This window comes from Rissa tridactyla, chromosome 2 (genome assembly GCF_028500815.1).
Source record: "Rissa tridactyla isolate bRisTri1 chromosome 2, bRisTri1.patW.cur.20221130, whole genome shotgun sequence".
Classification (NCBI taxonomy): Eukaryota; Metazoa; Chordata; class Aves; order Charadriiformes; family Laridae; genus Rissa; species Rissa tridactyla.
The window spans coordinates 130257229-130284377 of NC_071467.1; the positions used below are offsets into that span (position 1 = coordinate 130257229).

At 40.8% G+C, this 27149-nt stretch overlaps 1 protein-coding gene across 3 annotated transcripts in view; it reads right to left on the bottom strand.

Moving 5' to 3' along the window:
- The window catches only part of CREB5 (cAMP responsive element binding protein 5), a 261442-nt gene that overhangs the window by 159647 nt on the left and 74646 nt on the right, over window positions 1-27149 (bottom strand). For all 3 annotated transcript variants that reach the window (XR_008464938.1, XM_054192084.1, XM_054192085.1), the window contains one exon: window positions 14931-15103. Coding sequence is in view for 2 of the 3 variants with exons in the window: in XM_054192084.1 (XP_054048059.1) it covers window positions 14931-15103 (173 nt within the window). In the remaining variant the exon portion in view is untranslated. The remainder of the gene's footprint in view (window positions 1-14930; window positions 15104-27149) is intronic.

A 27149-nucleotide genomic window follows, 5' to 3' on the forward strand; every position in this document is an offset into this window, starting at 1 on the left:
AAAATTAGTGTCTTCCTACATTACTTTCGGTTATGTTTCTTGTGTGTTATTAGCATTCTGTTGCCTTTTCAAAATACGTCTGATAATTAACTCCCATTTCACTTTGTTTTCTGCAAATCAGAGAATGGTTTTGCATTGGAGGGGACCTTTAAAGATCATCTAGTCCAATCCCTTTGCCATGGGAGGGTGAGACACTAGATTATCATAATGTCTGGATAAAGTCTAGTATAAGCGTTCTGATTTTTCTCACTCTGTTTAAAGCATCTTCCATGGTACAGTTTAGATTGCAGGAAATTAATAGTACCTTATTTTAGACATGATTACACATTACTATCATTCTTTATTTCTGTGACAAAGAACTATATATTCAGAAAAATTCCTGATGTTTATTTACATCAAATGTTCAAGACATTGTATCAGAGGAATTTTCTGCTCCTGTAATACCTAAATTCCTTTTAACATACCTGTAAGGTGAAGGAGTATTCCTTTCCTAATTTTACAGTTGGTGAACTGAGGCCGAGAGAGGCTGAGGAATTTGCCAAAGATTATAAAGAAATCAGTGGTGAAAAAGAAACCAAAGTGAACTCCCCTAGGTCCAGGCTAGCACTTCAATAATTTCTGATGTTGCTTTCTGCCCATCATCCAACATCCACTCGATCTGATCTATTCTGTGACGGATTTTCTGTTGTTATTATAATCAGAACTTAAGTGTTTTCTGCATTTACACTGTCTGTTCTCTAAAGAACTTGATGAAGTTTGGTCTGGTTTCCTTCATTTCTGAGTGATAGAGGGTAGTGTTAGAAGTAGCAGCCATTTTCCTATTTTAATCTTCCCAGGATATATCCCTTTTTTCCCTAGTTCCATGCAAGCATCTTGAACCACCCTGCCAAGCCCAGTATATAACAAAAGTGAGAGACAGCAGGAAGCGTGTCCCTGTGTCCTCTTCTGCTTCACCAGTTCTGGTCCCCACAAATTAGAAGAGTCTCTATGCATCTGTGCAGATGGAGATTCTCTTCCAGTCCCCCCACTTCTGAGAATTAGCAACGGCAGCCCCAGCTCCCTTCATTAACACTTTGAAACAGCTTGCATTTCACGAGCAGTACATCAGCCGCTGCTTGGGAACAACGATACAAGGGACATTCTTTTACAGAAAACAAGTGTTTTGTTACATTTTTAAGTAAGATTTTTTTTTTTAAATAAATTTTAAAAAAAGAATTATATAGATCTTTCCTCTCTAATTGCCTGATTCTGGAAAGTAAGCACGAGGGCAGATTTTCAAGCTGTTCACCCCAGGGAGAGGAGAAGAGCTTCTGAACTCCTGCCTGTGTCCCATGGAAAGAAGGGCAGTCACAAATAGGTCTCAGGGATACAGAACCTCAGCCAAATTGAGAGCCCCGTGCCTGAACACGCTCTCTGCCACATCAGCCCCGAAAGCTTACGGGAAAAGGTGGCGGGGGACAAAGATAACAGAGCAGCCGGCTCTACACGAGGAGCAGTGAGGAAAGCTGTTATACACACAGACACATCAGGACAGCTGTTGGGGGAAAGGAGCTATATCCACTCAGGATAGCAGTTGCGCTCTGGAGCCAGGAAGCTGGGCTCCATTGCTGATAGCCAGGTGGCTCAGTGCCAAAAAGCAGAATGGCACAAGGTTTGCGTTTCAGTGTCTTGGAGATACTGGGAAAGGGTTGGGGCCCTAGGAAGTTCTTCCTTCAATATCCCACAGACAAGAGCTGTGGGCCTGATCTCATTTGCCAAGGCCTGAAAGGCCTCCCAGACTTCTGGAAAATTGTTACAGAGCAAAAATGAGGAAACTGATTCACTGAACGATCCTGGTCCTAACTAAGCCAGTCATTTTGTTCCCTTTGGATGTAAACCACATCACTTTCCTGAAGTTAGATGCGGGACATAGGCACATCTGGCACTGACCATCTCCAGACAGATTTTCTGGAAGCTTTAGGACTTCCATTCAGTCTCTTTGTTCAGCAAATAGAGAAGCTGAACACGTACCAGTCTCCACCGGTTGAACCCCCATTTGCTCTACCTAGCATCAGCAAGGAGTGTTTGTGAATGAAAAGCTGCACACACATCTCATAAGAAAGGAGACTGCAAGTTAAACACCTATCTTCTTACCCTCATGTACTGGTGCTCTTATCGTGCCAAGTATTTTAAATGTCAGCTCCTAAGGATTATCTCAGAGCTGTATGACCAATCCCCAAACTATGCGCATCAATGGGCATATCAGTGGTTCCACAGCACATCCAAACTCACCCTGAAACACTGCAAATAAAAGATGGTGGGTTTAGGATTGCTTTTTAAAACAAACATTTATTTTAAAAGATAAGGGAATGGCTATTGTAGTGCTAAAAGCTGAAGACAAAATTACTAATATATGGCGGTTTTTAAATATATCACTCATTTATATTTCTTTAAGAGGAAAAAAATTTGGCTGTAGTTGCAATCAGTCTTAATTCACTCTTTATTGCTGCTCTGGTTCTGTGTTATTTGAGCTGGTTTAACTGTTAAAAGCGTTTCAAATGTTCACATGGTCTGCATTAGGTTACAGAATAAAAGTAAGTACAGCCCACCAAATGTAACTTTCTGAAATGTAAACCACATGAATTTGATTTCTTTGTGGTACAACTTTAATTGGGTTCAGAGGTCTTTCGGTCTTACCTGTCTATCTGCTCTCTGATGGCCCGACCTGATAAAGCTAATACAAAGAATCTGCGAATGTGATCCAAACTGATTACACTCAGCTACAGTACATGGCTTTATTCTTGACAGTAACGGCCCCTTAGCCTAGTTCATTTTTAGGCTGCAAGTTTGAACCCTGGAGCCACCATTGAACTGGGAGTGGAAATGTCACAGCTTGTAGCAAAAGATCATGGCCCCTTGCAACTCTGCAAAACTAGAGAACCAGAGGGAAAGAGAACATCTACGCGCAACTGTAAGTGATCACGTAGCCTAAAAAAACGTGCACAAGCATGTGTACATACGTATGCCTTACACTGTCCCAGCAAATGTCAAAACAGAGAATGCATCCAACACAGACTACATGATACAGAAGCGACTGCAAACAGAAATTACAGCAGAGCCCGAAATCTTCAGAGATTGATCTTCAACTGATTTTGGATTTTTTTTTTTCTTTTGGCAATACACTGCGTTACCTTAATAACAATGACTTATCATTTGCTCATAAACTCTCCTCTCTGTTGCACCATGTCATGCCATGTGCCTTGCTGGGACGAAACAACAGTTCTGCTGCTTCCCATCCAGAAAAGCACATCACATCTCAGCAACAACAAAGGCGGCACTGTACAACAGGTAAACTCACCTCATATCCTGTGACTCGACTTGTAAACAAAGACCTGTGTCAGCCTGCGGGTGAAGATCTGGAATTAAGCAGACAGCTCAGGAGAAACGTAGGGAGAAAGGGAGCAGAGTGCTGAAATACTAAAAGTCCCTTTGCCTGGGTAGCTTGTTTTCACAATGAGAACAATCAGCCATTGGAATAATCTCCCCAGGGAAGCGGTGGATTCCTCATCACTGGACACTTAAGATTCCGCTGGACAGGGTGCTGGGCCATCTTGTCTAGACTGTGCTTTTGCCAAGAAAGGTTGGATCAGATGATCCTTGAGGTCCCTTCCAACCTGGTATTCTATGATTTTGAAAAAATACCATGAAAAAGATTCACAGAGCTCGTAGCTCTTGGAAGAAGACACTGTAGAAAGGAACACTCAGCAGACCCAATAATAAAATAACATAACCCAATATTGAAAATTACTCAACTAAAACTTCCACTGCAATTCGTAAGTTCCGTTCAAGTAAGTAAATCATTAACAAGTAGAAAGACTACAAGTCATCATCTACTTCAGGCAAATTACATTTTCTTTTCCCCACTGGAAGACAAAAAAAACCAAATTGACTTTCAAAGCCAACGTAGTAAATTTTTTTAGGTTAATATTTTTCATCCCATTCCCCCAAAGCTGTTGTTGCCTTTGTCATTTTTCTAAAGTTCTATTACAGAGCACTGTTCTTTACTAGTAGAACTGTTCTCTCAAGTAATTTCCACTGGTGAACATATGAGCACTAACAAATGAGGTCCCTTAATTAGTTCCAGATTTTTCCAATAAGCAGCATTGGCAATACAGTTTTTAGCTCTCTGTCCATCACACAAATAACAAGGCAAGGCCTGTAAACCTGGCAGGGGTGTCTCTATTTTCCTGTTCATATAATGGGCAGGCAGGAGGAGCAAGAAGGAAATGTATACCTCAGTGGTGGGGTTTTATTGTCAACATGGAATAGGTTTTTTGGCTTGGAGTCATTTACACTGTCTTCAAGGACACATCTTACAGCTTCCCAACTTGGTCATAAGGAAAATTGAACATTTCCAAGGACATTTCCTCTAAAACAAAAATTGATTTTTTTCCTTGGAGGTTTGAAATGTGGTTTTTTGCTTTTGTTCTCAGCCCCTGTTTTCTTTTATATATGGGTTTCTGCTTCCCTCTGCATTTATGGGTTCTTCTTGGGTCCAATATTGTTTCTAGCATTTGCTTTATAGGAGTTAGGGCCCCACAACCCTTGATGTTGCATTAACGTGCAACAAAAAGCTCCATGCTACTAGGCTGTGTACAGAAAAAGACCAGACTGGAAGGGACCCCAGCTTTCCCCACAGAAAAATATAGTTTCACTTGATGGCTTCTGGAATGAACTTTGCCTATTATGTTTTATATAGATTTTGAATAAATCCTTTGAGTCACAAATTTCTTATTGGAACAATAGAACTATATAGAGGCCAGGAGAAAATTTGGAAGCAAGTATGGATTTTCTTCCCTGTCGTGGAGCCCAGAATCCATATCTTTCTCCACAACCATTTAGTATGGCACAAAGGGAACTCACTAGCTGCTTTCTTCCAGATTTCTTTGCTACTTCTCAGTAGAAATATTATTCTGCTTCCTATTTTATTTCCCCACAGATCAGAAATGATTCAAAGACATTCTAGGTCTTTTTCCTTTGTGGGCCCAGAATGGACTGCAGAGAAAGAAGAAATTAAAACAGGCTAAAAAGGAAATTAATTGTAAAGAGGTAAAGTTTTCCACACAACTGTTCCATTTGGTGTATATATTAACTGGCTCTGATTTTATAAAATACTGACCACGTATCTTCGGTATGGATTTAGTTCGATACCTGTACCGTGTAATCTCAGACAAATGAAACCACTCACAACAGGCACAAATTGAGATAAATAATAGGAAATTGATTCAAATTTGGTCTCCTTTGTTTACCAGTTCCAGTTCACGTCTTCAAATGTTGCAGTAGTATTTCAACCAGGATCAGCCACCCATAACAGTCTGTTGAGTTTAACAGACCTTCTGGTTTGACTGAGTATCTAAAAAACTATTGCTGCCTTTTGCCCACTTTCATAATGCTCATTTACATGTGCTGCCCAAAAAAGTTATGTCAACAACTTGCAGCGATAATGAATTAATGAAGCCCAGCATATCCAAAGAGAGATTCCTTCAGGCACATTAAGTCAACAGTTCAACCCTCCAGGGGCAGTTTCCAGTAACAGCCCAAAAACACTTGCTGAGAACACAAGCTTTACCCATGAGTATGCCAGGGAAGCTGTCTGCATGCAAGTCTGCACAGATGCTACAGGAGAGCATCCCCATTCAGGTCTGTGCATCATCTTCCTATGCAATACGTGGGACAACCTTACTGCACATTACAAGGCAGGGACATGTGGTATGAGAAATCACCAGTCAGAAAAGGAAGCCGACTTCAGCTAGCACTTGCTAGCTTGAAAGTTCAACTGTAGCTAGCACTTGCTTCCAAAGTGCTTAAAGGATCAGAGACACCCCCGCAGCCAGCACCTTGCAGCTGAACTGCAGTGGCACGGTTGCTCTCTAGACACCAGAGGCAGCAATCTAAGATACGACAAGCAGCATCTGCCATACAAGGACTAATATAAAGGGAGACGCTTCAATAATATGTTGTATAAATGCCCAGCTAAAGGTATGAAAATGGATTCTCACATCAACGTGAGCCTCAAGCCCAATGAGCTGAGATTTAACCAACGTGGAAACACAATTCATTAGTCCTTAAGAAACTTTTCATTCTCTTCTCTATTTTTATTCTTTTTAGGTCATCTTACTTTCAAGGTAGGCTCATCCTGTCTTTGCCTGGGAAATCACAGACATTGGGTGGGGGTGGGAAATATGTTTAAAGAAATCCAGGCCCTAAATAAAAATCCTTAATGCCGGGAATGCTGAGAAGAACAGAATTACAAGCAAACACTCAATGGTCCCTATGGAAAACTGAATTCCTTAACCTAGACAATAATATCACAAATGTCAGGTTGCACTTGAACCCATGCCAGGCATCTTTAGGGACTATTAGATGTACATAATCACTCTCAAAACCGCCATGAAATGAACAAATGGTTCAGAACAACTGCTTTTCTAAGAAGTCGGGATTAACATATCTGACTTCTGAACAGGTCTAGAAAATTTTTAGTTGCTTGAAGAAAATATACGAAGACCAAAAGCTACCATTTTCAGTAAAGAAATCGTGGGACTAGAAGCACCAGAAGAATTTTTGTCTAGAACCATTTGATGTTAACCATGCCTTTGGTTTTTTTATGTCACAAAGAAGAGCAAGAGTTGGAGGGGACAGAAAAGCACAAAGACACACACAAGAAAAGGTAGAAAACGAACAACAGTCACAACTTTTTTCTTCTATCAAGCGTTCGATATGTACACGCTGTATTTCAATTTGTAGGGTTAAAAAGAAGTAAGAATGTTATTTTGAGCCCTTATATTTACAGCACCGGTCAGCCTGGATGCTATGGTTAAAGAACTAGATAAAAGTAACATAATATAAATCAGAATTCCCCAGGAAGTATATACAATTCTCTAAAGACCGTCAAATAAGCGAGGGATTTGGATTTCACTCATTTGGAGAATTGTCCGCTGCAAACATTTTATTACCCCACCGAGTTTTTATGGACCCCATCAGAACAGCTGCGATTCACTTCACTTGCAGCAGAGGAAGCTGGTAATAGCTCAAAGATTGCCCCCTTCATTTCATAAACCAATTAGGACCTGGATCCTACAACTGGAGTAACACAACCCCTTCTTTTACTGGCAAAATTCCACTTCATTTATGTGAGCTCAGAATAAGGGTCTCTCTTGGCAGAATACAGATGCTCATAGAGCAAATGTTTCTAAAACGCACTCTCTAATTTGTTCCTTCTTCTAAGGAACACTTTTCATGCACTCATCAAAATGAACACTTCTCAATCTACCTGCAGGTTCTGTCTAGTCACCAGCTCCTTGCAATTTGATACTAAACATTGCTAAGATAATTTAAAATTATGATTTATCATGTGCAACTTTGCTAGAAGGTCTCCAAAATGACAGATTTATTTAAATTATTTCTTCCCTCTAAATCAAGCATCATTTCATTTGTTCAAAAGAAGTCATTTTGGTGCTGCTGTCATCTTAGATTTATCTATGGTTTTGATTTAGATTGTATTGGGTTTTTTGGTGGTTGGTTGTGGTTTTTTTCCACATGGGCATTTGGCCTCTCATAAGTATGCACAAAACCATATATATGTCTTACATGGGACCATACTGTACCACTGATTTCTAAAACTCAACTAATCAATTAATAGGGAGGCCTCGTTTTACAGGTGCTAAACTAGGATTCACACACTTTACGCATAGTCTATAATTTTTGTGTTTTCCCCCAGGCATTTTTGTCTGAACTATTGTCATTGGGTCTCAGCCAGGTACCAACTTAAAAAAACAGAAAACACAAACTGAAAACCTTTAACACTTTATTAACTTATAGTATGTTTTTATATTCCTTTGAAAATGTTCAAAAAATACACTGGCAAGAGAAACCATGTAAAATCGAGGTGGTTTCTGTTCACCACATCAATGCCAATTCCCTTATTGAAACAGATACAAGCATAACTTATTAGTGAGCAACTAAATATTTATCAAAATTCTTTACACATAAAGCTCTTCACTTTTTACTCCATCATTATAGCCATTGTGCCACCCCCAGCAAACATTTAAGCCCTTCTCTGAACTGACATGGTGTGGGGCAGCATCCCAAAGCTTGCTCTTTCTCTGAAACCTTAAAATTACTCCCTTAAATAAAAATAAGAGTAAAAAAAAAAAATTTAAAAAAGCCTTACACCAAACAAAGTCTATATTGTTTGAGTTAGTGTTTTACTGCGGCTTAGTAACCTGTCAAATAGGCTGACACTTGGATAAAACACATGCTGGAATCATGCATCAGGGCACGTTAAGTGCAAACCTGTGATGAAGAGCAGAGCTATGCGATTCGGCTGTGCAGAGCTCTAATGATCATTTCTGGTCTAGGAAAGCTTGATCTGTTGCATCAAACCCACTGCAACTCTGAGATCCTCTTCCCTCCGAAAATGATTTTACATCTGGTTTAGTTCAGAGAGTCATATAAATCAGAAGCTCTGACTATAAATTTTGATGACACCTTTAAAGAAGATTTATACAGTGTGTATTTTATATATATATATGAGAGGTACATAAGAGATACCAACCACTAAAATTAAGCAATGAGTCCTGTATTCTTCATGTTCCGTATATCATACTTAAGTCCTATTTATGACAGTCCGATGTGAGAGCCAACCTACACCTATGAAAGCTCGCTATTTCTGTTCAGATAGTTATGGGTGCAGTACGCTATTCCGACTTTGCTTTCCTATACTACTCGAGTGGGATGAGCTTTCCAGAGTGGAAACGTCATGATCCATTTCTTAGAAACCACTCATGTAAGAATTGGCTTGAGTGTGGTTTCGCTGCTTATCTGAAACAACCATCAGGAGAGGGAGAGAGCTGGTTTCTCTTCATAACAAAAGACAACAATCCTAAAAAGAATCAGGAAGTCACACAATATCCCTAACACTTTTTTTTTTTGCGGTTCATGCTGTAAACAAGCAACTTTTCTAATAAGCTTAGGACTTCTGTCAAGTAGAAAGTATGAGGCATAAGATACAACGTTCATTAAAAAATCGAACTGACACGTATAACAGGCGCGTAACTTTCAGGATAACAGTTAACTTCAAGTCAGATAAGAAACACACTAAACCACCTCCATTCCTGGTTGACAGGCTATTTATTAGCTGGCTAATGATCCTCCTTTCGGTCCTCTGAAAGTCACCTTGATATATGCCAGTACTTTCCAACCCCTCCCTAGACCTTACAGCAAGCAAGAGTTTTTGGGAAGGCACGGGAGTATGCGGTTGTGGATAGAAGAGAGATGTGGTGCACAATCACCCCTTTGTGCTGTGTCTGACACAGACCGGTGCTGTTTTCTCTTTTTCTGCCTGACTCAGCAGTGTCAGGAGAGATTGAGTCAGCAGCTCCTGAACACGCCGCTGCAAACAACAATGGGGGAGGCTGGGGAGCAGACAGAGCTTCCAAACGTCACACACAGAGCGGCACAGTTCAGTCTGCAGGTCAATGTGTGGACCTGGGCAGCAGCTAGCTAAAAGGGATGAAATGGCTTGAAAGGATCCATCAGAGTCCATTTTCTACTAGCCATAAGCTACGAAAAAACTTGTTTCTGTGAATGTCTCACTTGTAATAATTTCCTAAGTAATTCACCTGAGCTTCCCAGAGACTCGTGGCTGCTGAGCACATGTGGCTTGATGGAATTCCATGTTAAGGTTGGCTGAGGTCAGCGTAGTAGAAGGGACTACAGAAAACATTTTTTAGCATAAACAGAAGGAAAAAAATCAGGGAATAAAGCCCAATTTTGAGTACAAAGACAGAAAAAAAAATAATATTTGGACAGAACAACACTGTCAGATGCTCCCTCTTCCCACCTCTCCCTTGTCCTCCTGTTCCAGTGATCTAACTGATGTTCTTACATTCTGCTCTACCAAGGGTATGGAATGGACCTGATCAAGTAACTGAGACATGATTTTATACTTCATCTCTCACTGCACATTTCTTCTCATCTCACAACATACTGTGGTGGTTCCATTCAAACACATGAGTTGGAACTGAGGTTTTTATCCCACATTTCCTGGAAAGGGAACCAGTCTTTGTATTTAGTAAAAGCACATCATTCCATAGCCTCTTTGATGCCATGCACTCCTCCGACTTACTAGGAGCTTAAGGAGAGTCTTTCTCTGGCATGTACAAAGACCCTTCTGAGTTACTAGCCTGTTCCAAGTGCCTTCGAGAACTAGCTGCATTATGGAAGGGTTTCTGCTGGTGAACGTCTATTACAGGAGTCTTTTCTGTTTCCTCAAGCTATAAAGGATGATAGCAAGATACTCTGATAACTCAACCAGCAGCTGCAGTCTCGGATAGCTTGCTGCTATGTCAAAACTCCTGTGCTTGCCAGAAAGAAGCCTTGTCCTTCTGCCATCTTGGGTCCCTCAGACTAAGACTACAGCTGAGAAGGTTTTTCTCATTTTCCAAATCCCCAAGAGCAGTCACAATGAGTCTACTCTTCACTGTGTCACCAAATGTCTGTTAGTCCCATGCAGTTTTCATGACCACTTCATTTCCCATGCCCCTCTGTGTGGAAAGCATTCAACCCCATGAAAAGATGATAAACTGGACACAGAGAGAGACATATGGCATCACGAGGGGGAAGCGAGAGGAACAGGAAGGAAATGCACAGGTGTTAAAATGAATGCTGCATGTGGGGACTGAAAGGATGTCCTCCCACTGGTACCATGATTCTTCGGTACATAAAGGCACCAGAGGCATCTTCCAAATCCCTCTTGCTGCCTCTCCTACCTGCTTGCCTTTCACCAAATGTGGTTGCAATTTTTCCCTTCTGATGCTGTGCCAGAAGACCATCTTATCTTGATTAAAATGCTCTGCAACACTTTGAAAACAGATAATCTACATCACATGGTTAGTGCTCTATGTCCACTTTGGAGCCTGAGTTCACTGAAACTGGACACACATCTCTCTCTCCATTTAGTACAGTGTTAACAACTTGCTGGATCTGTGACAACCCTGAATCCTCCCATGTTCCCTTTCAGCTACAGAGCTGTACCAATGAGTTTCGAGCTGGAATAATTACTAGTCATGTCCGCTACTAGCTTGAAAAACAGCAGCAGGTTCCTTTCTCCAGAAAAGCCGAGCTGTTAGGCTGCAGCCACCTACAGTTTTTGTTGGTCTGAAAAAGACATCTTAGCTAGCAAAAGACGTGCCCAGATAAAGCAACCAGTTTACTGTGTTGTCACCAATTTGTCCAACCATAATTTTCACATACAATGATGAATACTCAGTCACTGAAAAAAATGTAGTTATTAAAAAAAAAAAAAAGATAAACACTGCTATTGTACAGCCTAGTCCAGAGTCCCATATCTTGAGCTGATTCAGCTTATCTGCCTTTCTATACCTTTGACAAATGTATGTCTTATATCATTTTTTCTCCCCTTCCTCCATATGCCTTACTGCTTTCCCTCCATGTATCTTATCTCCAAATGATGTGTTATTAATCAGCCAAAGACACCCTTCACTGCTAAGTGTTCCTCAACTGATTTTTCATCAGCACAAGTAGTTACTAGTTACAGCATTCCTCCCACATGCTAAAGGCTTGGGGGGGGAGAGAGGGAGGAGGGATGGCAAGGAGACTGCCTCACCGTGTAAATGCTATCTGGGACCTTTATACCAACCTGCCAGTTTGCCGTAATGATAATGTTGCTGTTTGTTCTCAACCAAGTCCATGGTGGGAGGAAAGTGGGACTGCACCCTGTCTTATTTTTTCAAGTTATTAATCTTCGTGCTCTTCCCTTTTTCTGATTAATCTGGCTGGATGCCTGTTCAGTAGTAGCTGAAGTTTAATACCTGAAACAATGTGTGTATATACACTGTGCCAGTAAGGCATGCCCAACAACGCTCATGCTATCATGTTTTCCCATGCCTTGTGTCAATAGCTCATTTTATATGTGAGCCCCCAGAGCCAGAGGAGGGGATATGAAAAGAGAGAGAGGCACAGAGGGAGAGGGAGGAAAGAGAGGAGGAGAGAAGAAAGTAAGGAAAAATTACATCCCTCGGGAACATCAGCTGCTGTGAACTCGCCCACTCCTCACCATGGAACAAGCTGTGTGCGGGCACAGGTGGGTCCCATTCTCTGTTACTGGAGCACAGCCTATGAGCAGGGTCTAAATGAAGACTTTCATTGCTGTTCCCTATTTTCATTGGAGTAAGGCCATCACAAACATTTGCAGGTGGCTTGGCCGTAGTCTGACACTAAAATATTTGTGGTTGTGATAAAAATCAGAATATTGCTACAAGATGGTTCTATATAACCTTTAGGGCTTGATCCTGCTCTTACAGAACTAGCGCAATGAGAGTTTTGCCTCGTTGCTCTCCGCTGGTTTTATTGCTCATTAAAAGGCACAATTCTCCATGGTAAGGATTCATCTACCCTCTGGGGCAGCTTCAGATGTTTAAAAAAAAGGGGGAACCCAACCCAAAACCACTGATTTAGGCACCTCAGAACGTGGGCTTGTTAAAAAGCTGAACCACCTCAACTTTGTAAAGCCAAGCCCAAACCACCAAACTTTGCAGAACTCAAACATTTTCTGAATCCATCTGGATTTTTCTTCTGTTGCCTAATATTGAAACCATTGTCCAGTCTGTATTCCTCATGAGTGAGTCTTGGATATAATTCTTAGCATGTTTAGAAGGATAAGATGAAGATAAATGGAAATGACAAGATATGTTCTTTGAATAAATAAAACAGGCACCACAGGGAAAAGACTGAAGGAAAAAAAGACAACAAGGATGCTCAACACATTGGCAAGCAGATGAAGTCCAAAATGCAGCAATTATCTCCTAGGACACACCATGAACAAAAAACAAAACCTCCTAGGAAGAGGGAAGAATAGGGAACAGAGTATGCTGGAGTCACACCATAAGTCTCATTCACACACCAACTCACACAGAGACTAAAATGCTGACAATTGCCTCCCAATAGAGCAGCTTCAGACTCAAACTTAGAAAACGTTTGTGTGATTCAGTCACAGGGGAGAATTAAGATATGTCATGACAAAGTTTCCCAAACAAGATGCTCACCACTGACTAGGAAACAGGCCTTTTTATCCCCAACCCTTCCAACTTTGGAGATTCTAATCACTATGGCCCCAAACCAACACAAACCTAAAACCTGACTGACAGGGTCTTGCAAAACCACATGCATTTTTTTGCTCATTATATAGAAACAATTGTTTGGAAGCCAAGTACAATCCCATATAAAACACCTCACCATTGAGTATTAAAAGTTGTTTGGGTTTTTTTTTTGTTTTTAATTAGGATCATAATTACCACTAGACCTATTAAGTCACAATTTGAACAGGAGCTTAATCATCCTTAACCCAAATAATGGCATTAGCTGTTTTTCTTTCTAAAACTGAAAAAGAAACTGTTTCTTCCTCCCTTTCTCCCTCTCAGCCCTCTGTCTTTGAACAGAATGGGACATATATATGACAACAACTTTCTTGGATTCACAGGTGAACGGTACTGCATGTGACACCTCAGTGAACACTGTGTTTTGTCAATATGTAATATATACAAAGGCATATCTATCAAATATGTTTACCTGACCCATACGATCAGATTTCTATATTAAGAATCAAATCCTGAAGTAGCAGTAAAAAGGAAAGTAGAGGAACTTTGCCAGGAGCACAAAACTGGGGCAGGGGATGGACTCTGCGTCCTGTGCATGGCTGGCTGGCTGGCTGACTGACTTCTTACGGAGAAGTAAGAGCCAGGGGCCAGCCCTGCCACCACGGCACTGGGAGACAGAGAGCATGTGGTCTATATCCTGCCCCACCCATCAGGAATATTGAAAGAAAACTCAAGAATAACTGGATTTTGAGTTTTCAGTGCCAGGATTTGACTTTTTGGTTTTACTCCGAAGAGACTGCAAGATGCTCATCAATTATTTAGACAATGGCTGGGGACAGAGACTGCTTTTGCACTTGTCATATAATGGATGTGACCAAATTACAAATGACACATAATGAATCCACACTGCTGCTTCATTCTCAGTCTACTGATTTATCTTTTTATTCATATGTTTTCATGCATAAAACCCCCCAAATTCTCAGAGTTGTGTGACAAAAAACTGTACCCTCAAACCATCTGGGCAGTTTCTCTATAATTAAAAACAAGTTACTGTGATTTACAAGGACCTCATGTTTGCTGGAAGTAACCAAGTGTACAAAACACGGATGTTTTTGTTCACACACTTCTCCAAACATAAGCACACAACTGGCATTCAAGCCAATACAATAAGCATCCATACTGTCAATTTATGGGAATAAATATGGATCCATCATCACAAATTGAGCAACTGTTCGCAGAGATCTCTGTGCCAAGCTCCATTTATCTTGACGGTCTTTTTATTTTGTCTTTGAGAATTTCTCAATTAAACAGAGCGCGTAGGAAATAGCCCAATGCCACTGAGCACCCAGAATTCCCGTTGAAGGAAGTGAACGGATCAGCTTCAGAAATACTCTGTCTTTCTTCCCAGAGCAGTTATAGAAACAATATGAACTTTGAATGTAAGCAGATAAAAACAAACAAACAACAAAAAAAAAACTGGATGGAGAAAGCAGGACTCCCCTGCAAGTACGGCATTCTGCCCCTTTTGAACCACAGTGCCAGGTCTGGAGTGGATGCAGTAACCTGGCCATTTCCTCACAGTCTGCAACACATATTGCGGGGGTCCTTGCCACACGTTGGCAGGATCAAGTGCAAACTCCCTAACCTCAAGAACCACGAGGACAACATCTGGTCCTGCATGCAGCTGAACCTTAAGAACCACAGGGACACCATCTGGTCCTGCATGCAGCTGCTGGAGCCAGAGAACTGGAGAAATGAGAAAATGGAAAGACTCACCCAATCTGTCGATTTGTGGAAGGTGCTTGTGTAATGACCGAACTGGACTGTGGAGATGGCATGGCTTGTTGAATCACAACGCTGGTGTCGTGGTTTGGCATCCTTGTATTTGTCAGCTGGTGAGATCCAGGTCCCGCCATTGCTCCTCCAACTGTGTTATGCATGGAGATATTCTGCAAAAATAAGGGAAATGGGAGATGGTGGAGGAAAATGAAAAAGAAATATCTTGCTTTTCCATTCTATAGGAATACAATTAGAAATCTGAAAGTATCAACAACATGAAAAGTTACTGGCTTCTAGTAAATCCCAAGTCAATAGATCTCGTAACCAACAACAATAAAGAAATGAAAAATAACTATTTACTTTTACAGGACAATATAAATGGAAAAATAACCACAAGCTGACTAATCACTCTTCTGTGATTCTGACTCGTGATTTATAATGGGGATATTTAGCGCATATTCTCCTAACTGAACAGGATATATATTTTGTTTGAAAATGACTTCTGTGGTGAGTGCACGGCACCTTGATTTACTACATGGGTTGTTTACTGTGTACTAGGTCTGCTTAGACTGACAAGCAAATCAAGTTTTATAGTCCCAAAGTAACAAACAGTACATGGTACGTCACGAAACAGCCATTTCTATTAGACTGCATATATTTTGCAGAGCAATAATATCCCAGAAGCCTAGAATAATAGCACTGTATTTGCACATATATAACCTTTGCTTCAGGTAACTTGGAGCCCTTAAAAGGTTCTTCCAAAAAAAAAGAAAAAAGTTCACAGATAATTCACATCCACAGAGCAAACAAGCCACAGAAGATAATGATACTACTAAGGAAGTCACCATGGAATAAAACTTCTCTCCTGTTATGCCTGAACACACAATACATGCTGCTGCTAAACCGCAGGGTTTGACTTGGCCCGCATTTAAAAACAAACAAAACTCTCAAGCCAGAGATAACCCACAGTGTATACATACGAAAAATACGGTAACCTTGAAAGCATTATTTTGCCTATCAGGCATCAAACTGTGAATTGTTAGCAGTAAGAGGAAAAAGAAACTTTCCATTGTCACCTCGTACTAGACTGAGGAAAAGAGGGGAAAAAAAAAAAAAAAATCTTTACACACACGCTCTGCCACCAAGACTCACATAAAGCATCTTCCTGACCACTGCAATACTCAGGATTGAAAACTAAAGTTAAATTTCATTCAAAATTCCAATTTATAAGCTAATTTGTCTAGGAAACGCATAAAAAATGCAGCATGATGATAGATAAAGCTGGTGAGAAAGGAAACTCAGAGCTCTGATCAAATGTGGAGGACAGGACAGGCAGACATCATACTGAATCCCAGACCTAAAAGAAAGATTGAATTCTGAACCAAAACAAGAATAAACCCCTTGTATTACATTCCTTGTGAAAAAGAAGCCAATAATTTGAGGATCCACATTGAAGGCCTTAGCTGTTATCCCCCTATCTCCCAGTTCTTACATATTTCAGGTGATTTCCCAGGCTACTGTGGACACAGGCATCTCTCTGTTTCTTTTACAGGAGTTGTTCCAGTCTTCATAAACATGTAAAGACACAGAGGTGCTGCTGACAGCCACATGGTTAGACCACTCACCCAGTATGAAGACAACCCAGCTCTGAGTTCCTCTTCCAGAAAATTATTTACACAGTATGAATCAGGTCCAGCAGCTCCAGTGTTCACTGAGGAGCATGGATTGCATGAAGAAGCCGGACCAAGGACTTTAACTGTAATTTTTCATAGCCCACTAGTATGTCATGACCACCAGGCAACAAGAGAGAATAACCTTAGATATATGGAGTCTTTTCCAAAAGAAGTTCTCCCTCATCTACCACATTCCTATTAAAATATTGCTTCTTCAACGGATTAGTGTTTTCTGATGAAAAACCTGTTCTGTTTAAAAAATAACTAAATAAAACCAGCCAAATCTAGTTCAGCATTCAAAACTGCGCTCACTTTTTGGATCATTACAAGGTTTTGCAAAACCAGGTCTAATATCTAACCATCTGCAAGTAAATCTTTTAGCACTATCACTTCCTAAAGCTTCCCCTTTATATTAAGTGTGTGTGTTTCAATTAAAACCTATCAATATGTCATATTTAATTTTTTCAAAGTTCACCCTCATTTAATTTCTCCTTTACACTGCCCTCCAGTTTCTGAATCCTTCCATATATTTCTGTATTGCCTGTTTGCTTTTCAGTAGTATGTTTATTAGAGTAACTATTAAATTGCAAGACAGGTATACAGTACGTGTACCTCTGGGTCCACAGGGGAGCAACCAAGAAGAAAGCCATCAGTCACTCACAAGGAGTTTCCTCTGCAGTGCTGCACAACTGCCCCTTGCCGCTTCCAGCACAGATCTGCCTGCACACGCCTGCCTTGCTTCAAGGAGGGCTGCCTGCACGAAGCCAGAGCATTGGCATGTAACTGCCCAGGATTCAGAAAGCCTTTCTCTAGATTACAGGCTCCACAGAATTCCAAGAGCTACAGAACACTGATCTGCTACGTGGGAGGATCTTTAAAGGAAACGTGGATGGTGCCATGAGTCCATGAGGCCTGGGAAGGGACAGGATGTAAACCCATGATGAACTTCACACAAGTGGTACCCCAGCACTTGCCCAGATTTTGACTGGATTTTGTTGTAATGTGGCAGGGCAGAACTTAAAGATTTTATATCAGATTCCTGTGCTCCTAGATTCGGTATTTCCATTTTCTTCTCCTTCTGTTTCCCTTGTCTCCTATAATACCTCTCTAAGGTGCAACTGGTATGAATTACGATAGCTATGAAAAATTTTGTTTGCACATAAGACATTGTAATTGCTAGCTTACACGCATAAACTTGTAACGCTGTTTCAAAAGTTTTAACAATTTCCAATAAACTGTATCTTTTGAATATGTGATGCATGGAAAGCAAAAATAGAATGAAAACATGTCAATGCATCCAGATGTCCATTCTTCTCAGTAACACAAGTGCTGTTGTTGGGCAGGTTGTGTATACCTTTGTACTGTGCTGCCAAGAGAAAGCTTAAGATTTCCCAGCAAAATGTCAAACTCAGCATGACTCTCACATTCATAAGAAAAGGATGTGGCAATATCAGAATAATTTACATCAGTGAGATGCCTGTGAATTTACAGAGAAGTTCAAGCAAGTTCATACTTAAATGACAATGCCTGTGCTTTGAAAGATAGCAGGAAGGTAATGCACAACAGATCTGACACTAAGCCTATGTGATTTAGTCACATGCATCATGACATGCAGAATACCTCTATATCACCAGCACAGCAAGATTAGACTCGTTGCATATGTGATGCAGACGGTCTTCAGAACTCCCAAAATGGCCTTGCTGTGTTGAGCTCCGCACCTGATTCTGAATGGATCTGGATAGCATATTAATGAGCTCCTTGCAGACAAGACTTTGGGCCCTTCTAGAAACAGGACAAATTCAGCAACATACAGTTGAGTTGTTCTTTGGCTAGGCTGCTTCCAGCTTTACTCTTAAGGAGTTCTGCCTGCTCTTCCATCAAGGATCCATGAAGAACATCTCACTTTGACTCCCCTTTTCACTCTCCTCCAGCTCTTAAACCGATGGTTAAGATTAATTGGTACTAGGTGGGGAGCTCCCAGCACTCCAACTCAGAGAGCAATGATGCAGACAGAGCTCTCCCTCTGCTTTTAACGCTCCCAAGACCTGCCCATACTCTGAGAGAGTATAACACACACTCAGAGTTTTCTCAGAGATCTTCACAACTGTCCTTCAGCATTAGAAGAGGGCATACGAGCTTATTGTTATTATTATCCATTTTATTAAATTGAACCGAAATGTTCACACAGGGAACAGGCCACCAGCATGCCAGGACCTGTAGAGACATGAAAGACATCCCCTGCCCTTAACATTCATTTAATGAATCTTAATTAAGATCCAATAAATTAAGAGACATTTATCTCCTCTAAGTTTCATCCTCACCAAAGTTCCCAGTCACTCCCACTGAAGCAGAAACTAGGATTATAACATTGAAGAGCTTTTATAGAAATGCAACCTTTGTCCATGCGCTCATACTGTACTCTCCAGCGGTATTTAACATTCAAATAGAAAAAATAAAAAACAAGAAGCCATATCCACAAACCACTTTTAAATCAACATGCTCATTCTCAACCTTTCCAGCTGCCAGAGGAAAGGGAATAGATCATCATCAGCTTGACTTCTCCCCAGTTACACTGTATTCCCCATTTTAGCTTCAGACTTTGAAGAAAACGTTTGAGCATTTTTCTCCCACATGCAACCATTTAACGTCGGATAGGCAACACACTTCTTTTTTCTAAAAGCTAAAAACTTCTTGAAGTCATGCTTCCATGTTCTGGTGGAGAGGATTACACATCACTCCGCAAGAACACACACCCTGTTGGCACGCACAACAGAGAAATGACGGCTCCACAGACACAGGCGAAATACACCCCGCGTCTCCAGGCAGTCACCATTTCCACTAAACCCCGGTTCTTCCAGAGAAACACCCATCCATGTCACACAGCACCACCTGTGTCACACATCTCCATCTACTGAAGGCAAAGGATGAAGAACGTGGATACATCCTTTACCATCCAGTGTAATATTCTGAGTATCAAACAGACTGTGTTTGTGGTTTTAAACCATAGGAGCTAGTTTCTGAACCAAAGCCAGCTTATATTTTCCTACTATTCTTTTTCAGCTGTGAGGTTTAATGAAAATTGCAAATACTAGTTTTATACAAACTGAAGACTCATTCAGGATTGTTCAGAGTGAGCTTTCAGATCAACAGAGCTGTCACCTACAACCAGTTGTATGTAAATGTATTTTGCAGATTATTATATAAATTCTAAAGTCAGAAGGTATTTGCCATTAAAAAATGACAGAAAAATCCAATTCGTCTAAAACAAAGACAAAGCACTTTTTTTGCATTTTTTTTCTGTTTTCTGCAAAAGATCATTTAACGATGCTTTCCCAAACAGCAACTTTAAATATTTTTCAAATAATTCAAGAAAAAAGGCATTAACTTTAAAAAAAAATAGAAATCAAATATACAGCAATATTTTAGAACTTATATAGCCTGGCCTCTCAATTAATATCTTTTAACAAGGACAAATATTCTAAGCTGTCCCACTTTCAAGCATTTTACAGTTTATGGAGAAAGAAAACACATAACCTAAAGTCTTCCAGAAGGCTCTATAGACACAGGATTGAGGGCAACCAAGATACACATTGAAATGGCAGCTACATGTGCCCTTTTAAGAAGCATACAGTAGCATCTTGCCTGATTATGGAGATGGTAACTTCATGATACATATAATGCACACGAGTGGAAGCCACCAGTGACTCACTCACCCATTGCACACGCTGCTTACACAACCAAACTACCTGCTGCCTTAGAAACTTGGAAGACATTGCCGTAAAGAAAATTATAGACTAAATGTGGCAAATCACGGCAGGCTTCAAAATTATTTTAATCATATACAATCTCCATCAAAATGAATTCTCTCCCGCCAGAGAAAAAAAAAAAAATTCATCTCAAAACAAAAGTTATCAAATCTCCCCAGAAAACAGCACCAACTCATTTATCTTCTCATTATTCAGATCAATGTGTAAAGAAAACACCCTCAACACCAGCCCATCACAACTGCTTCATCTCTTACTAGCGTGCAACATCTGAACTGCCATAAGCACGGAACTAAGCGAGCTTGCTGTCCACCCAAAGCCAGCAAACACGGCAGAGGAACTAGGGAAGAAAACGGAGATAAAAAAAAAAATGAATCAGATTACTAATGCAGTTCGAGGATTACAGGAAAAAGAAAATCTATTAGAAAGATTTAAATTTTTTTTAAAAAAAGAAAAAGTTCCATTATGCAAGAGAACGTAAACTTGGTGGAGACTGAAATCAATACTTTTTCTTTTTTTAAACTGTAACATCTGTATAGCTCGAATGAGAAAAAGCACTAAAGCAGAAAAAAAGGACACAGAAAGGAACTGCTGGAAAACGCTGTGTGGTACCATTAAACACAGGGACAAAGCCCTAGGAAGATCTTATTGCAGACTGCTAAAATCTAGCTCCCTTACTAAGCGAGAGGTATGAAGTCACTGAATGAGGCTGACACATAAAAAAATACAGAACTGGTGCCAAAGGATCGATTCCTCAAAACATTTCAAAGAAAGGCAAATGCTCACTTAACAGCTACTTGATAAAAACGGCACATTAAAAAGAACCAGCAGGCATGATACATCCCAGAATGCAGAAGGACTCTTCCCTGCCCCCAGGCCCCATCTAACGTCTACCCCTGAACTGGACACAATGCTGGAGACTCAAAAGCCACGAGCAGTACGAGTACATCTGACTTCTTGAACCCCGGGCACCACTGCTCAGTCAAATGTTATCAACCTGATCTTCTTAGGGGTAAAAATGTAAAGAAAAATTAAACCCCTTACTCAAAAATGACAAGTAATGATAGGCAGATGGGGGAAGAAGGGAAACATTACTCTCACTGAAATCATAAAGCTTTGAATCCGTATTTATCAGTCTCGGCCACTGGTTTCCAATTTTTTGGATCACAGACCTCTGTCAACCCTCTGAATTTCTCACAGAGCACTCTGTGCTCTTATCATAAATTGTGTAATTAAGGCAAGATGGTTCCACAGACCAGCTGCAGATGCCTCACCGCAGCTTTGCGACCACCAGCAGTTCACAGACCCAAGTTTAACCATCACCCAAAATCCGCTTCAGAGCACCATGACGAGAATTTCTTGACAAAAAGAGATAGCATTTCTAAAGGTATATACAGACTTCAGTAGCCCAAGTCCTTTTTTTTCAAAATGTCTTCAGCCTTTTGGAGCCTTAGCAAACAATTACTGTTAATTAATAGATCGGACTTGTGTTCTGGGGCTGGTGGGAGGCTTGCAAATTTTTTTCCTAAATATGCTGGAGCGTGCAGGGAAACTTCCTATTTGTTTTAAGATAGGATGAACTAGTCTTAAATGTAGATGTGCTAGCTGCTCCTGAAGTGGCACAAACAGAAAAAAAAAAAACAGAAAAAAACCTCATAAATAATCTTTTTATCCTGTTTTCTTTCAATAGCTGTTACTTTGTTATCACAAAGGCTTTCTGAGATACACTGAATGATGCAAATGAAACCTCAGGTCTGCTTATCTCCAGCAGACTGCACGGTGCTGCTAAGAAGCCTGGCACAAGGCACAGGACAGACATATGAAGTGCTAAGCCAGGTATAAGCCATCTCAAGGCTGCAGCAGTCACCACCATAACTCGAAGTCCGAAGGGCCCATGTAAGCACTACTAATCCTCTCAAGGCCGCTGCCTGAAGGGTGACAGCCCTGCACAAAATCTCCGCAACACAGCTCGCGGCGCGGGAGAACCTTTGACGTGCCTCCACTTGGCCTCTGCCCCTTGGGTTCCCGGAGTGCACTGTCACCTCCTCTGGTCTCTTCCTTGCACCTTCTGGGGAAAACGTACGTGAAACTTCTTCCAGGGGCAAGTTAAGCCTCCCTGCCCATCCTCCACTTCGGCTGCTGGTTTGAGCAAATGCTCCGACTCTCTGATATTGTGAACGAAATGCGGGAGATTTAGAATTTTTGGTCTTTTATCTTAATTTTTGTGACATGATCTAATTACAGACATTCAGTGGTGCCCTCTAATTACCAGTAGAAATGAATACTGAAAGATGACCCTTGTCTTCCACGGTTCCCTCCCCTCTTCCCCCACTACCCTCCTCATGCCCTTTTCAGCGTGTCTGTCCAGACTATGCTTTTGACATATGAAGCCTTCTTTACATACACAGTAAGTAATATATGGTGCGTACCAGATGTACCCATGACAAACCATTTACTAGGGGAAAGGAAAAAAGCAATATAAAGCAAATGCAACGAACATATTTTAAAGGAGAAGGAAATTTTGAAAGACTGGTCTCACCAGAGTTTGAAAGGAAATAGCTTCTCTATGGGAAAAGATGACATCAGATTGCATGCTTATGTCTTGAAGTTTCCTACAGATATCTCCTATTTTCCTCAGGGCTGCTTGTTTCATACACAACCACTTGCCCAAGATAGCGATTTAAGCAACGTAGCACAAAGGGCTGCTTCTGTTCAAATAAACATCAGTAACACCAAGTGTGCATAGCCCAGTTCGGGTCACTCAGGGTGTTTTGCACTGCTGACACCACACTACGTCCTGCTAATTGGGAGGCTGCAAAACAGGGGAAGCACAACTGGCTGCGTGGCTCTACCCAGTTCTGTCATACTTTATGCAAAAGCCATAAACTGACTATTTCGTTTCTTCCAAGTTGCCTATTGTGACATTTATAAACAGGAACCTGGCAGCATGTCAATGGTGCAAACTGATTTCCTTTTCTAAATACAATTTTAAAAAGCAAATAAACAAGGTTATGCCTGCTAATGAAACATTATATGCCATGCTGGAGCTAGTTTTTCTCAAATGTATTCTCTAGAGCAGATGGAACACCAATAAACACAAAACAACAAACCCTTTTATAAAAAGCATGTTTATAAGAAAATACATTCTCCATAGAACTTTGTCTAAGGAAAAACTGGCTTATATCTGTAATGTTATCTTGGGGACCCAATTATGGTCCCATTAGATTGCTGTAAACAAGGGAGCTTGCTATGAATTTCAAATGGAGAAGGGATAGTGAGAAACTTGAAAAGGAAGAAAAGAGATTTGCTAGTATACTTACTAGGTGTAATTCCTAGAGGCCTCAATTGAAATCAAGGCCTTATTGTGCTAAAATCTGTATAGACACATTGATGGACTACACTTGCTCGCAAGCCTTAGAGTCCAAAGACAAAGTAAGGAAAGCAGAACGAAAAAAAAGAGAAAGTGATTTTTGTAGCCAAAAATCAGGACTCAATGGAAGGGATCTTTTTTCCAAGTCCAGTGTCTTAGCCACTATTTTGCGTGGTTTCTCGGCATCTAATCATCTAATATTTATATATGAATTCAGAAAACCAGGAAACTTTAAATTAAGAAAAAAAAAAAGCAAAAATGAAAAAACCAGTATTATAAGCTCTACTCTTCATTTTTTCCAGCACTATAATTTCATTTCTGTAAATCAGACAGAATGCATGTACAAAGTGGGTACTCAAAGAACCTTCTCAAAGTAGGTGCATGTCAACTTTTGCAGGACAAGCAATTAGACGTCCAAAAGCAGCTGCCAGATCTGGAGGCCAGTCAGAGGGTAGTTGAAAACCTGGCTTTCCTTTCTTTATTGTAAGGAGTTTTGTTTTTATCCATCGTGAAACAGAAAGCTGGGAGGGGGGGAAGGCGGCAGCCCTCCAGGAATTGCTTTAAACAAGCCTTTGATACTGCTAACTGAAGGCACTAGGCCTTTCAACATTATGCAAGCCATTTATAATCTGTTACTAGCAAATTCACAGAGACAGGACTTTGGCATTTAAATTTGTTATATTTTATTTAAAGCTTCTTTGAAATCCTCATCATTGATTTCACTGGCGTAAGTTATTGGCATCATGCACGAGTTACAGCAATGGCTGTTTGACTGCATTCAATGACCAGAGCATTTTTTATGGTAAAGGAGAGCAAGGATGATAGCAACAAAACAGCCAGTGATTTTCCATTCAGGCAGTTTCAAGCAGAAAACCAGCAGGCTTAACTTTTCTGCTAAGAAGTCAAGTGGAAACGCTGCTACCCTGGTAATAAAATGGATCTCCTAAATATTCTTTTAATCCCACCTCACTGTATCAGTTATGTTGGGCCAGGCTGACTAGGACTACATGGGGGATAAAACAAAATGCTGGGAAAAGTCCAGGAGCCAAGGCCAACGGTGGCCTCAAAAACCACCCAGACAGACCATTTGCTACATACAAGGGACCATAGGTCTAACCAGTGGAGTGGGTTGACAAGCAAAGCAGTAGGAAGTAGTTTTGTCAGTGAAAATCATACAAGGAATACCGAAGCATCAAGCTGAGATCAAGTTAATTCACCAGACCTCCTGGGAAGTAATCCCAAAGGCAAGCATGCAGTTTTGCAGCATCCACAATTGTTTCAATCAACTTTACATTGATGTTTTGGGAGAGGAAAGCTAGCTTAGTCTAGATCTTGGACTGAAAGAATTTAGAGAATGAGGTTCATCTGTTGGAAGCATTCAGACAAAATTGATAATCTTTGTAGCCATAAGAGTTTAAAACGTTAGAGTTTAGGAAGGTAATCAGACTGTGTACACAGAAGGCAAAAAAGTTAAATACACTTGTAGCTAAGAAAAGTTCACTTTCAGTGTGTACAGCAAGGGATAAAGACAAACAGGTATCACAAGAAAGTCTTTTCTGAATCCTCAAAGATGTTTCTGACATTCTGCAGTTTGGTTAAAGAGAAGTACGCCCTTGTCCATGTCTGCCTTGGTTTCGGCAGTTACCTTCTGCAGCAGCAGACAGGCAGGAAAAAACCACTAAGACTCGGAGAACAAACGTGCTTGGAAGAAAGAGAAACCAATAGTAGTCTTCCTGCAAAAAACAGTTGACCGCCCATTGATGAAAGGACGCAACTGTCTAAAAGCACAGCTTGCTGGTGACCAATGAAAGAAGAGCTACTGTTAACAGGAAATAAATCAAATAAGCAAACTGGTTTCGAGTTGGGACACAGAGCTTCCCAGGACTGGGACAGCAGAAGAGATCAGAAATAATAACCCCTTGGACTCCAAAGGTGTTCTGCAGGTCAGGTACACCAGGAACTGCATAGCTGTCCTTCTCCTCACTCTGCTACAGATTTACTGCATAAGTTTGAGCAAATTACTTCACATTCTTCTACCTGACATCTAAAACAGGATGAGTATCAACAACTACAGAGTGCTTGGAAGTGACAAGACATGAATAGCTTTTAGAGACAACACAGTATACCTAGGAAGGCAGTAATATAGTAGTGACAGAGCAGAAGGGTTTTTTGGTAAGAGAACAACTCTACAGGAGTCACATGCCTTTGAATTTCAACCTCACAGAAATGACAAGAGATCATAACCAAGATACTCTAATTAGTACACAAAAGAGTTATATAATGAATACCGTTAGAAGACTAGCAAAACAAAAGAACAGTTCTTTGGTGACTAGAAAGAGGAAAACAGAGAATGTGTCCATTAGTAAAAGTGAAGGATGACTGCATGCTCAAGTCCAGATAGCATTGTAGGATCTATTCTTCAGAGAAGGGGAGCTCATCCTCAGCAGAAAATTGGACACAATTAAAGCACTCCTGGGTGCGCATCCAAATCTGGGCACTAAAAGTCGCAAGTCATTTTAGAAGAGTCAGGCTATAAACCTTACTGAAGTTACACGGTGGTGGTGGTGGAGGAGGCAGGGAATGATCAATTGTAAAAACAGGACACACGGCTCAGCTTCTTTTCTGACTGGAGTAAACGGAGAGAACAACAAACAAGCCACACTATATTTGATAATGCTACCAGACAACCATCCAGATGTACACGCTTCCAGTCACACTAATTAAATGTGGTGTGGAGCCATCCTGGGGAAATTACGTGCTGTTCCTTTAGAGTACCACACGCTTCTGAAATGGCTCGGGGAGGCCTCATTCCACCTGAGGAGCCACAACACGCATTTTCCTACATAATAAACAATTGGTCCTCCTGTAGTGGTGTGATCCAGCCAGATGGACAACTTTATACAAGGAGGCAAAACATAATTCAGGCAATGGGAAGCAGGAGTTTCAGCTGAGCCATGAAAGAAACAGTGCAGGTGTGAATCCTTGAGGAACAACCTAGCTGCACAAGGAGAACTGGTACTCTCAGTGACTGCCCTTCTCCACACAGCAGCTTTTTTAAACCCACCTAACTTACGGTTAGGTTGGAAGTTATTACTACACAAGACTCAAAATACAGCTGCTGTGGAGTCCAGGAATTGCTGTCTGGTTTTTCTTCATCATCAGAAGACCACGGAAAGGATTGGGCTTTGGAAATCCATTGGATCACACTGTCTAAACACAAGGAAATAGGTTTTCCAGTAAGATAGTGCTCTGAAGGTGATTCTCTGCATGTTTTAGTCTGTCTGCCAGTTCTCTAGGAAAATTACAGTGGCAACTCCTGGTCACAGACAGTATTTTACAGACTTAAGCTGAAGATAGCTGCTAAATAGCATAACCTTCAGCATTCCCAGTGATCCGTATATAGGAAAGG